This window comes from Podarcis liolepis (assembly GCF_965112155.1).
Source record: "Podarcis liolepis genome assembly, chromosome: 5".
NCBI lineage: Eukaryota > Metazoa > Chordata > Lepidosauria > Squamata > Lacertidae > Podarcis > Podarcis liolepis.
In genome coordinates this window covers 78,970,628-78,983,827 of record NC_139556.1, presented here as the reverse complement: position 1 = coordinate 78,983,827, position 13,200 = coordinate 78,970,628, and the positions used below count along the sequence as shown (strand labels likewise).

Sequence of the window (13,200 nt, the reverse complement as noted above, 5' to 3'; positions counted from 1 at the left end):
CCTTTATTGGTATTTTTAATATTATTCACTCTTTCTTCATAAATAGAAATAGATAATAACTTCAGTAGGTCTCAGATGTTTTCTTTTGTGCAGATGCTTCTCAAGCTCTATATATGAACGAGGTAGTAGAGGCTCCAGCACTTCTGGAAGAAAGTAATTTATATTCATACCTCGGAAGGCGAACGGAATCCGTTCCAGAAGTCCATTCAACTTCCAAGATGTTCAGAAAGTAAGGTGCGGCTTCTGATTGATTGCAGGAAACTCCTACAGCCAATTGGAATCCGCATCAGATGTTCGGGTTCCAAAGAATGTTCGCAAACCAGAATACTCACTTCCGGGTTTCTGGCATTTGGGATCCAACGTACAACTGTACAAATATCTTTAGCTAGTCTTCTCTCTCCCCCAATCTTTTTTTGCTTTTACAAGCTTCTCTTGGATGGAGGGACTGCAAAATGTTCATCAGGGCTGGTGCAAGGCACGGCACTGCCTGAAGTGGGTGCCCCTTCCCCATCTGATTTGATGCTACTACCATGGCAACAGCGCTGGTGCTCCCTCACTCTCTTAAAAGAAAGTGAAGTGACCCGAGAGAGTGCTTGTGCTGCTGCTGCTTTGCCATAGCATCTAGAAAACCTTTTTTTAAAAAAGTAAAGTAACCAAAGTAAAAAAGTAAAGGGACCCCTGACAGTTAAGTCCAGTTTCGAACGGCTCTGGGGTTGCGGCGCTCATCTCGCTTTACAGGCTGAGGGAGCCGGCGTTTTTCCACAGTTTTTTTGGGTCATGTGGCCAGCAAGACTAAGCCGCTTCTGGCGCAACGGAACTCCAAAACCAGAGCAGCGCACAGAAACGCTGTTTATCTTCCCGCCGGAGCAGTTACCTATTTTATCTACTTGCACTTTTTGAAATGCTTTTGAACTGCTAGATTGGCAGGAGCTGGGACCGAGCAACAGGAGCTCACCCCGTCACAGGGATTCGAACCTTTGGGGGGGGAGCTGACCAGGGATTTGGCAGGTGGGTGGGCTGCAGAGGTAGTGGGTGGCAGGCCTGGGTAGAAAGGCAAGCAGGGTAGCTGAGCACTGCTTCCTGGCCCCTGCCACCTAAGACAGTTTCTCATTTCACCCCATGAAAAGACTAGCCCTATTGCCCAGTGATCCTTGGGTCTTAACAAGAAGTTGTACATTGGAATTCTAATAGTTCATATGATTCTGTTATTGCGTATTGGTCAGCTATTGTGTTGACTGATTTGGAAAGATATAACTGGATGGTGCATCTATCAGTGGGTTCAGGTTAATCTTGGATATTTCTGCATGCTTGAAAGTTCCTCCCTCCACACCCCCTTTACAAAATGTGGGCTAAATTGTGAACATTCGTCATTCTTCCACCAGTCTGTTACTTCTACAGAATACATGCAAAAATGTCTGGCTCAGATCCTCGCATTAAGGCGCCCTAATACACCCTGATACAAAAAGTCCTGAATGGTTCTGGCTAGTGTTCCTAGGCTGCTGCAATATTGTAATATGCAACATTTTTGCCTTCCCTGTGGAACAGGTTATAGAATAGAAAGCTGTATCCAAACTGGTTGAACTTGCTGTTGTATAGTATCAGGGATATTTTCTGTTCTCAATGAACTGCCGTTTTCTTAAACTTGTTTGACTATACTAAAGAAAATAAAATGGGATAGCTAATCAATAGCAAGGGGAAGGGCAGCAGCTCAGTGGTGGAACACCAGTGTTGTATGCAGAAGACCCCAGTTTCAATCCTTGGTATCTCCAAATAAGGCTAGGAAAGACTTCTTTCTGGAATCTTTCAGAGCTGTTCCTGGTCATCATATAGTCAGGGCTGAAGTAGATGGGCCAATGGTCTTAACTCTTCTATATTACTAGGATGGACACTGGGTACAAATAGTGCTAAATGAAGAAATCATGCTGGTTTTGGAAGGAGTTCAGTGAGTCTGTTTGAAAGGATCCATCCGGTTGCCTTCCTCCAAAATAATTCCAGTGGGGGAGACATTTATATAGAACTGATGGTCAGCTGTCTCCATTTACCTTTTTCTCTGATGAAACAAATATGGAGGGAGGGAAGCCATTTGTGCACAATAATGCCTGGAGTGGAAGGGCTTGTGTGTGCATTTTAGCTAATGCATCTAATGACAGGGAGCCCACCATGCTGGCATATGACAGGTGTGACCTGACTGGCAGTCTGAGTGATGAATGTTGAGAAGGGCAGTTGAAGCAGCTTCTGTATGGTTGGTTTCTACATGAGAAAATGTGTGGGATAGGGCACACAGGATTGTAGCAAAGCAGCAGCTTGGTAGTGAGAGAGCCTTGGAAATGACTTGAAAAGTCAAATCTGCATAGCACAAGGTTTTGAAGCGCCAGCTGTAGCACGTTTCATCATTCCTGTGTCAGCAATAGATTTACCACTTTTCTGATCAATTTTCTGTAAGTTGAAGTGCTTGAAATGGCTCTTTAAAAAATCCCTTAAGGGTCAGGACAGAAACCAAAAATATTACTGCATTGCCATTGTGAAGAAGTCTGTAAGGGCACTGAACAAGGGACTCTGTTCATGCATCTGAGAGCGTGAGTGTAATCTTAGATCCATTTACCTAGAAGTAAGCTCCATTGAACTAGATACAGTGGTACCTCGGGTTACAGACGCTTCAGGTTACAGACTCCACTAACCCAGAAATAGTACCTCGGGTTAAGAACTTTGCTTCAGGATGAGAACAGAAATCGTGCAGTGGCAGCAGGAGGCCCCATTAGCTAAAGTGGTGCTTCAGGTTAAGAACAGTTTCAGGTTAAGAACGGACCTCTGGAACGAATTAAGTTCTTAACCCGAGGTACCACTGTAGTTGCTTCTGAGTAGTAAGATTTTTTAACATAAGTGTAACGGGCCATGTGCATGTTTGTTGTGGGGGAAATGTTAAAAAGGCTGAAAGTGGAAAGGAGAAGGATGTACTGAGAAGCTATGGGGCAGGGGACCTGCTCTACAACATTTTTAGTAGCTCTCCATATGTACATTTAGTATAAAAACTTGCTTTTGCAGCCACTCTACTACTCTTTGTTGCAGATCTCTCAAGAGTTAAAACCATCATAACTGTAAGCATGCTTAAACTTAAGTAGTTTTTGCAGTTCTGATCTTACATTGTTTTCCTGGTTTTCTCTAGATCTTCAGTACCTGACTTTAGTCTGTATTAGTCATCGCTCTATACAGCACCATCTCCTGAAATCTTGCTCTCCTATAGCTAAAGCCTTGGTGCTGTTCTGTCATGTTCAGTATGCAGCCTTTAAGTGTGTGAATATCTACCATATTTTCTCCTGCACTTTTTGTGGTTTCTCATAGCTCATACTCTTTGACTGCATAGAGATCCTCTCAAAGAGTCATAAAGCTAAAACTCCTTCCCTGCCCCTCCATCAAACCCTATTACAGTCCACCAACTATGTTGTACTAGCTGGTGTGTTCTGTTGAATATTTTACACATTCCCTTGGGGCAGTGGCTGCTGTCAAACCATTGGTGTATTATCTTCATTTAACGTAACTGATAAACAGCTTCTGATGGGGGGCGGGGGGAAATGAACGAATTCCTATGCCTCACAAATAACCCAGAGATGCATTTTAAATAAAAGGACACATTCTACTCATGTAAAAACATTCTGATTCCTGGACCGTCCGGGGGCCGGATTTAGAAGGCAGTTGGGCCAAATTGGGTCCCCAGGCCTTAGTTTGCCTACCCACGGTCATGAGGAAGGAACCTGATTGATGGTTATTCAGCTCCTCAAGCACTTCTGTTCCTGTCCTTATAAAAGAGTCCTATGTTATGGTTTGCAGTTTCCAGTTATGCTGAAAACGGGGTGCAGACATGTACAAGTTGGTAAAAGACTGCAAAAGCCATTTCCCGAAATTGTCATCTAGCATACAGCATCTATCTCATGAACCATGGCACCTACAGCTATGAATTTTGTCAAAGTTTTTGATGTCTCTTTAACAGCCAACATAATGAAATGATGTAAATATTAGCTAGAACATGTGTAACAGATAAACATTCCAAAATAAACTTTGGATCATCAGAGTTTCAGGAGCATCTCTGCTGTGAGATGGTGTTGAATCACATGTAGCTAGCTGTCTGCTACTTTCATGTGCCTATTTACCAGTAATAGCCAAAATGCATTGAACACCATAAGGAATTAAACCACCCACACCTCTGTGAGTCTGCCCTCCTATGAGATAGTATTGAACATCACCTGTGCCATTTGCCAAAATATGCTTTTTTAAAAATGAATTGGGGATATGTTCCCCCCACTGTTGAAGTTTTTGCCACTCCAAATGATTCACCCAAGGTCCAGGAAAGCATCCCCTGCAAGACATTTGACCCAATGCAATGGTTGATGCAACCAGCACATGATGAACTATTGAATCCCCCCCCCCCCCGTCTAAATGAAGGTGTTATCAGTAATGACTTTACTATAGAAACTGTTAGAACCACTGGGCCAGGGAGGGTTATTATTGGTTAACTTTACATCCCACCCTGCCTCCCAGAGGAGCCCAGGGCGACAAAAACATGAGTGATAAAAGTAAGATATTTAAAAACATTTAAAGAGTTTATATGCAGTGAAAGATGCAGTGCAGAGCTACTGGTGCCCTCCAGCTGTTTTGGACTACCCCTTCCATAATCCCTCACCATTGGCCATGCTGGCTGGAGCTGATAGGCATTATAGTCCAAAAATCTGAAGGCATGTCAAGATGGGCTGCCATAAGCTTTCATGGTGAAGAAGCAGGCTCTAGTTTATGAATGTAAGTCTTTGAAATGCCACAAGACTTTTGAAATTAAGAGCTACAATCTATATTATTACTGCCCATTAGGTTTAATAGGGATACTGTGCACTGAAAGCTTTAGGACTTTATAGTGATATGTATTTTGTAAGCAGGTTGAGTATGTATGCATGTGTGGCGGGGGAGAGAAGAGTCCTTCATTAACGATTGTTGACTCATTTGTGTGTCGTTGTTGTCCCCCCACCCCCACCATCTTAATTTTCCTCCAGTCACATTGAGTGACCTTTCCTCAGCTACCACAGTAACTTGCAGAAATGATTTCTCAGCTGCTGTGAGAAGACTACTGACAGCGTTTGCATTTCTTTTAAGTTGACAGAGGCTTCCCTAAGACAGGATATTTGAATATGATGAGGGCATTGATGCACTCAGGCTAAAGAGAAACTTATATTTATGTGTTGTTTTTTTAAAAAACTGCACAATGCCTAACACAGAAACTGCAACGTGTAATTTAGAATTGAGCATATTATAAGTGACAAACATATACTGTTCATTTTCTTGGTTCTATATTGGTCACTGGACATGAAAATCAAAATATGCTTTTCAATACAAGTAATTCTTGATGTGTTGTGCCCTAAAATCTATTTGCTGCAATGTGAGTGAATACTTATGCATTCAACAGTTGAACTAGGTTAAATCTTCAGCAGGTGATATGGTTGATGCCCACAAGCATTTCCCAAAAGTTTACTTTATTATATTGGCTCACAGCTCCCACTGACAGCAGCCTCTGCACCATTTCTTGCTTGAAAATAACACAGAACAGCTATGTGACACTCACTATAAACGGGGTGGAGACTCCAAATGTTGCTGAACTACTGCTCCATCACCCCTGAGCCCTGCCCATGATGGGAGTCGTAGTCCAGCAGTACCTGGAAGGCCACAGTTTCTCCATTACTGTTGTAACTACTCAGAGATGGCAAAGTGATAATGGCAAAGTGTCTGTTCATGGAATGCTGCTACCTGAATGCCACATAGTGGCAGAGAGGGGTTTTCTTACTGCATGAACACAGTTTCTCGCGCCTCCCCCACCCACCCCCTTTTGCATATCCTCTGGGAAGATTGCTTTTGTGGTTCTGTGTTCACAGCATTCCACTACATTTTGGTTCAACTGTAGTTTTTAAACACTCAGTTATGTAGTTCTTTCACATACAGTATTAAAGTGGAAAACATGTTTTATTAACATCCTTTCAAACTTTCCTATACAAGGCCATATAAAAAAAATCTCTGCAGTTTAATTATACAGAAGTGTGGCTACTTTCTACATAGTTACAATTGTATATAATTTATCTTTTTCCATGATATACTGTAAGTAGAATTCTGTTAGATATTTATAAGCACTCATTTTTCAAATCCAATACTTAATTTTTCTATGTGCATAGTTGTAGCAGACTAATGGATCTTCAAATGCTCTGTATAGAGGTATATATCCTTTGAGAATCAATAGCGCACACACAAAATTCCATATTTCTATATGTGGTGTGGCCTGGTGGTGCCTTTCTGCATTGGTCCCCACCCCTGTCTTAAGAATAAACTGAGTTGCTTTTAGCGAAGTGTGCCAGATGAATACATTTGTATCCTGATTATTTTCCTCAGGAGATGTTTAAGCCTAAGTGATGCTGAAACTTCTTTCACTACTTCCAGCAGTTCTTGCAAGCACAATAGGATAATGGGAAGGGCAGGCAAATTGCTTTTCTATGGAGATCAAAGCCCATCTCCCTCATCTGTTGGAGAAGCTCTTGATAAATGAATACTAAAACAAGCCTACCTTGTTCTTTCATTGAGTACTAGCTGTTCTAGGAAAAGCCCTGACAGACACATACCCATATACTTTTTTTGGTTGGATTTGCAGGGTAGAACGTACCATACATGTAATAAATAACGTTGTCAATATAACCTCTGCTTACCAACACACTGTAAGCAAGAAAAAATATTTACTGTCCTGGCTAAACTCCATTTTAACAAGGTGCTGAAATAACATCTCTTTCTGTGTGCATTGTCGTCTCTAGTGATGGGAGTGCCCCATGTTACTCATTACCATTGTGACGTCCAGTTAAAACGCTTGTCTTCAAAAGACAAATGGGAACAAAACAACAACAACAAAGAAACCTGTAATGAGATTAAACTATATAGAACACTATATGAGCAGCTGCTTCTACTGAAGCAACAACAGGGTCACAATGTGCTTCCCTATGTATGTGTACATAAAAGTAGAGCTCTCTGGACAGAGGAGTTCAGTTAACACCATTTGTTCTGAAGTTCAAACGGTATTTGCCATTCTGTAATCCTGTTCATCATTGGGCTGTAGCTGGACTACTATACTCTCTTCAGTCATTCCATTCTCTGCATCGCTACTGTCGATATCTTCATTGTCGTCGTCATCTTCATCCTCATAGTCTGAAGACTCGGTCATGTTCGGGTGAGAATAAGACTCTGACAGTGCCCCAAAGGACTGAGTGCTGACGGAAGCAAGCGGCCTAAGCAAAGGAGTGTTCTCGGAGACTTCATTTTCTTCCTGGCTGTCCGTTTCAGAGTCGGAATCTCCCTGGGAAGGGACCACTTTCTGTTTACAGACTGGGCATGTTTTCTTGGTTTTAGTCAACCAGGGATCCACACACTTGCAGTGGTAGGCTGTTGGGGGGGAAAGAGAGAATCACTTAACTTTATCAGTAGTTTTAGAAAGAGGGTGGTTTATATTTAATGATAAAACATACACAGCACTGCCCCCAAACCCCTACCTGTTCTATAGCAGGTAGCTTAGTGGGGTCCACTTTCCTCCCCCAAAAATCAACCATGTGCTGCTTAGGTGTTATCCTCAATGGAGGAACAACAATAGAACATTTGCCAAGCTTCAATTAATTTTAAAAATAAGGGGGTAAAGCTCAATATTAGGACATTTACAAGAAGATGATCTTGGGTTCAAGTTTTGGGAATATCTCATTTAGGAAATTCTGGAGAGCTGCTGCCAGTCAGTGTGGATAATACTGAACTCGATGGACCAAAGGTCTGACTTGGTATAAGCTCCTTGTACCAAATCAAATAATTGGTCCATCTAGCTCAGCATTGCTGCTACTTTTAGAAGCCCTCTGGAAATCCCAGATTGTTCCTGTGCAGAATTCTAGGTGGCACTGGGTATCAGGAAAATACTTTTGTCGGACTGCTTAAAAGCACAAAGTGCTGTATAAAATTAAAAGTGAAAGGGGCCCCGTCTGCAGCTCTCAATCTAATCAAATGCATGTACTGCCCTCATTTAGATGTATACTTCAGCCTATTACTGGGAAAAGTTATTCTGGATTAAGGCAGACATTACACTGTCAGTCTCTCAGGTAGCAGAATTAATCAGGGAGGGAGCAAATTATGCAAACGCCACTTTCTAGCTGCAATCAAGGCATTGATGTGTGTAACACTTCCTAACTTTTAGCTGACCTACATGTTCAAATAAGTAAGAGTGCATAGATTTCCTCAGATTAGCATTTCTAAATGCAAGTAGGAAATAGCATATTTGAATGTGGCTCCATTCCCATATTAAAAAGAAACCTCACTAGACAGGACTTCTATCTGGCTATTGCTGTTGCCCATTGTTGTATGCACTCCTTGAATTTGCTACATGACTTTCCTGGCATGCCAGTTTTTTCATAGGAAAGGGTTTTTGACATGGGAGAGCAGTCAAACAGAGCATATGCATGATCTGGCATATGCATTTGGCAGTGGTACAGACTCCAGGGGAGGGGAACCACCTGCTTCTTTGGATAGTGTTGACTGCCATTAGCACTGGGCTGCCTGGAAAAGTTGCCATTCCATCTGTGCTTTTGCAGCAGTCTGCTGAACAAATACAATTTTATTTGTCCGTTATAGTACTTTAAACTATTCTCCTGCTTAACTCCACATACTAAACAACCTGTTGAGTAGATGAAAGTAGGAAGGGATGGTTTTTTCCAGTTTTATTATTTTCAGAAGTCCCAACAATACTCTTGTATTTCACTGTGCATCTTGGACAACTAAAAGGATTTGTTAACAACAACACAGGTTTTTATTTCTTATTCGTTGCATTTTTACATCAAGCCCAAATGAAGTTACTTGCCATGAGAACAAGGAAGGATTCTGAGCTTGTCTCCATCCTCATATTCATCCAGGCAAATGGCACAAACATCATATTCATCTCCTGCAGCAGAAAAAAAATGGAATAAAAGTTGCATTACAAAAGTGGAAACTCAAGTATAAGATAGAAAACTGGCTCTATGGGGAATTTCTCCTCAATCCTGCAAGGCTGTTTTAGAATGCAGGACAATTAATTTGATGAAATGTTGTCTCTTTTGTTTTTATTCTATTACTGTGTCTCATCTCTTTCTTCATGTTAAGCTATTAATGCTATTTTCTCACATTCTTACAGGGTCACTTTCCATAGTAATACTGAGAATGCTGAACCTTTGTATTGTCCTTGGAACCTCCAGAGAGTGCTGAAATCCCTGTATGAAATGCTGGAGCCACAGTCAGTCAGTATAATAATAAAGCAATGTTTCGAGTGGGTTTAAGGTAGATTCCAGTGCTGCTACCCCAATTATGGTAAGGTGTAAGAAAAATGGGTGACGATGGGCCCAAAACGCAGTAGAGAATAGTCATAAAGAGAGCCTGTATTGAGATCTAAATAACACCAGGCTGCAAGGAAACTAGAGCTCTTGTTTCATTAGACGATGTTTCTGAGCTGCCTACAATACCAAAATTATTTCTGATCTTTTCTCAGAAAGAGCAATGTGTATCATTTCTAGTCCTGGAGAGATAATTGTAGAGAGGTTAAGCAATCTAAGACATCTTAATATTTTTACAACAGAATAGTAATTTGTTAATTGTTGGAGTCATGATTCCTAAAATTATTAATAAATAATAACACGACTCTGTGTGTGTTTGTGAGAGAGAGAGAGAGAAAGAGAGAGAGAGAGAGAATGAATGAGTGTGTGTGTGTGTGTGTGTGTAATATATACATAAATATAAAAACCAACAATATGATGAAAATACACAATTTGAAAGGGAAGATACCTATGGTTAATTTATGTTTGCTTAGATATTAATTTATCAGGTTAGATGATTACCCTTTGGAGTTTACTAATTGTTAATGGGAATAGTTCTGATTCTTTTAACATAGTAAGACCAGGAAGTATGCATCCTTGTACCCCAAGCCAGCATGTTACAAACATCCAAGCTCAGACACACGTACACAATTCCTCTATATACAATAGTTCTCCTTTCCTATTTATTTCAATGGATGGGCACCTGACAAATACATGCATGGACTTGTTCAGAATCTTTGTGTGTGCATCAAAGTGCACACAACACTTTGCATTGGGTGGTAGTTTGGTATTTTGGAACGTTTTGTGTAACATGGGATGGAAACGCCAAACCGCCTTCCAGGAACTTGTCTGGCAATCGTAAAAGAGTTGCAAGTGTATGGTGTGCCGGCACGTACTGCTTCAAAAAAGAGAGCACTGGTTAGATGCAGAATTGTAGAGTTGGGAGGGACCATGAGGGTCATCTAGTACAACCGCCTGCAATGCAAGACTCTTTTGCCCAACATGGGGCTTGAACCCACAACCCTGAGATTAAGAGTCTCAAGTTCCACCAACTAAGCTATCTGAGCAACACAAGCAGGGGCAGCAGCCCCTAGTAAACCTTATATTGCTAAATGCCTGTACAGTTGAAGTGTTTTAAGATACTAACAATGGAAGCCATGAAAATAAAATTACTAAGACTTGAACCATATGAGGAGTTATACAGTATTGTGAAGTCAGGCAGATGGGCCAGTAATGGACAGTAACAGGATAAAGGACAATCTCATTTGAAAGAATAACACAATTTCTAAATGACAGAATTGTACTTATATTACTTTAGTTTATAATAACACAAACTGTACACAAATCACTGTTTTCCTCTTTGTCAGCATCCTTAATATGACTTCCATGATAAACTATGGTCCACATTTCTTATGGTTTAACTATACCAGTTAAACCAGTTATATGAACATATGGAATTCTTCCCAATCTTGCCACATAAGGTTTACTTAGCATAGAATTTTCAGCCTACCGTAGACACCTTCAAACACTACCTTCTCCCAAAATTAGTTGCAAGTCTCAAAACCATGACCCCCTATTGAATCCAACAGACATGATCAGTGTGTTTCTTCTTTTACTTGTACAGACGGAGCCTTCTGTTAAAAAGGTGGGCTTGCGATGGAGACACCTGGTGCAGAACTCAGCAGACAGGCTGCTCACTGGGACAAAATTGCCTAAGCATTTAACACCAATCCTGGCCCGAATGCAGTGCCTACCAATTGGTTTCTAGGCCAAAGTCAAAGTACTGGCTTTGGCTTATAAAACCTTCTGCAGCTCAGGAGCCTAACACTTCAGGGACTGCCTCTCAACAAATGAACCAACCCAGAACCTGCATTCTTTACCTGAGACCCTTCTCAAAGTGCTCACTCCAAGTGAGGCACAGAGGATATCAACACAAAAATGGGTGTCTCAGCTTACTGAATGCTCTCCCCATGAAGGCCCACCTGGTACCATCACTATGTGTTTTTAGGTGCCAGGCAAAACATTCTTCTTATCCCAGGCCTCTGTATCTTAATTTTTCTATATTACTTGTGTCTTTTAAGTTGTTTTATCCTTGTTTTTAGTGTTCATTTTTTGCAAGTCTCTGAGTTTCAAAAAAAGCAACTAACAACAGCAACGGCAGTCTCCACAAAGACTCCACAAGCTCTGTCTCGATAGGGAAAGCTGGCTTCATCAGAAAACGCCTGACCAAGTCTTCAGGCTCTACATCCTAAATGCTAAGAAATGCATCACATATAATAAAAGAAAGGTCTGATTCTCTTCCCTTACTACTGTGAGACAGGTGTAAGGCCATCCCTGCACAATACCCCTCATGCCAAATGCAAGCTACCAAGAACAGCCAAGAACTGTTGGCTCAGAATTAAAGCAAAAATCCAGCGAAGGAATAGCTGGATCCCTCTCCCTTTCTAAAAAGTTTGACTAATTAGCCTCATCTGAATGCAAGGAATCACACAATGCTTTTTCGGCAAGCAGAGTAGGCTGCAGTTGAAAGAAAACCCAGGAATGCCTAATACCAAGATTACAATCCTCTGGAGCTGCTGCTTTACTTCCCATCCAAATAAGTACCAGGAAAGCCCTGAAAGGTTAATCCTTTAGCATCAACAGGGCTGAAGCTGTTGTTATTGGTGCTAATGGATTTTGCATTACTGTCCTGGGAAATCTTATCTAGCAACAATCAAGCCATTTTTATTCCTCTCTTGCCAAATCTGACAAAGAGCCAATATGGGGCTAGAGTTGGCCATCACACAAGTTTCCCTCTGTAGGCAACACCAGGGATAACTCAGGCTTGCTCTGTCTAGACGCCAGCATACTCAGAGCTACCACATTGTTTAAAGGAGCTTTGAAGAATAATTAAGACTGAAATGTGCCCTATTCCCCACCTCCCCCAACAGGCTTAGAGCTTTTTTCCTTAGGTCTTCCTACGGGAAGTTGACACAGTTTTATATGCAACTTAGCAAATGGCATTAACAACCAGTGAAATATTAGCTTCTATCTTGATGCTTTTGAACTAAAGCAGTTTGAGCAGGGAGGGGGGTCACACTAAAGATGGCTGTTTTCCAAAATAACTATAAGAAACCTTGCACACACTGCAAAGTGGCAAGAAATATGTCTGCCTGTACATACTAAAAACACTGTGTTCCTTAACAACATGGGGGGGGGGGCAGGGGTATGGTTCACTCATGCGCAAGCAAATATGCAAGGAGAAGCAAGGAGGGAGGGCACTGCCAAGTCTTAATAGTTTTGAGGGCAAAGGTCTATAGCAGGAAGCCTCCTCCACCCCTGGAGACTCTGCCTGCCATTTAGAAGCCAACTCAATCCACGTTCTATTTTTTGTTGCCCTTTTCTTCACATTTTCCAGCTCTTCAGTATCCTTTTTGAGGTACACGACCAGAATGCTATCCAGTATTGCTGCTCAACCACAGATTCGAGTAACAGAATTATGCTACTGGAAGTTCTATTCTCAATATCTTTCCTAATGATGCCTCACAGGGAATTTTCTTTTTCACAGCTGTTGCACATTAGTTGCAGCGAGCAATCTACTACAATTCCAAGGTCTCATTCCTGCTCAGTCATGGTCAATTCAGGCCCCATTAGCATTTCCTTGAAGTTACGATTTTTTGCCCCAATGTACATCACTTAACCATTGCTTTTTCTGAATTGCATTTGTGATTTTAATGCCTATTTCAGCCAATTTGGAGAGATCCTTTTGGAGTTCCTTGCAATCATCCCCCCCCCCCTTATCACCTTTAACAATATGGTGTCATTAGCAAGCTTG

General features: G+C 41.4%; 1 protein-coding gene across 7 annotated transcripts in view; it reads right to left on the bottom strand.

Annotated features, from left to right (window-relative positions):
- Nucleotides 1-5,978: 5,978 nt before the first annotated feature.
- RNF13 (ring finger protein 13) overlaps nucleotides 5,979-13,200 on the bottom strand; it is a 50,753-nt gene continuing 43,531 nt past the window's right edge. For all 7 annotated transcript variants that reach the window (XM_083504423.1, XM_083504428.1, XM_083504427.1 and 4 more), the window contains 2 exons: nucleotides 8,903-8,983; nucleotides 5,979-7,452 (listed from right to left, as the gene is read on the bottom strand). In XM_083504423.1, coding sequence (XP_083360549.1) covers nucleotides 7,082-7,452; nucleotides 8,903-8,983 — 452 coding nt within the window. In that variant the 3' untranslated portion in view covers nucleotides 5,979-7,081. The remainder of the gene's footprint in view (nucleotides 7,453-8,902; nucleotides 8,984-13,200) is intronic.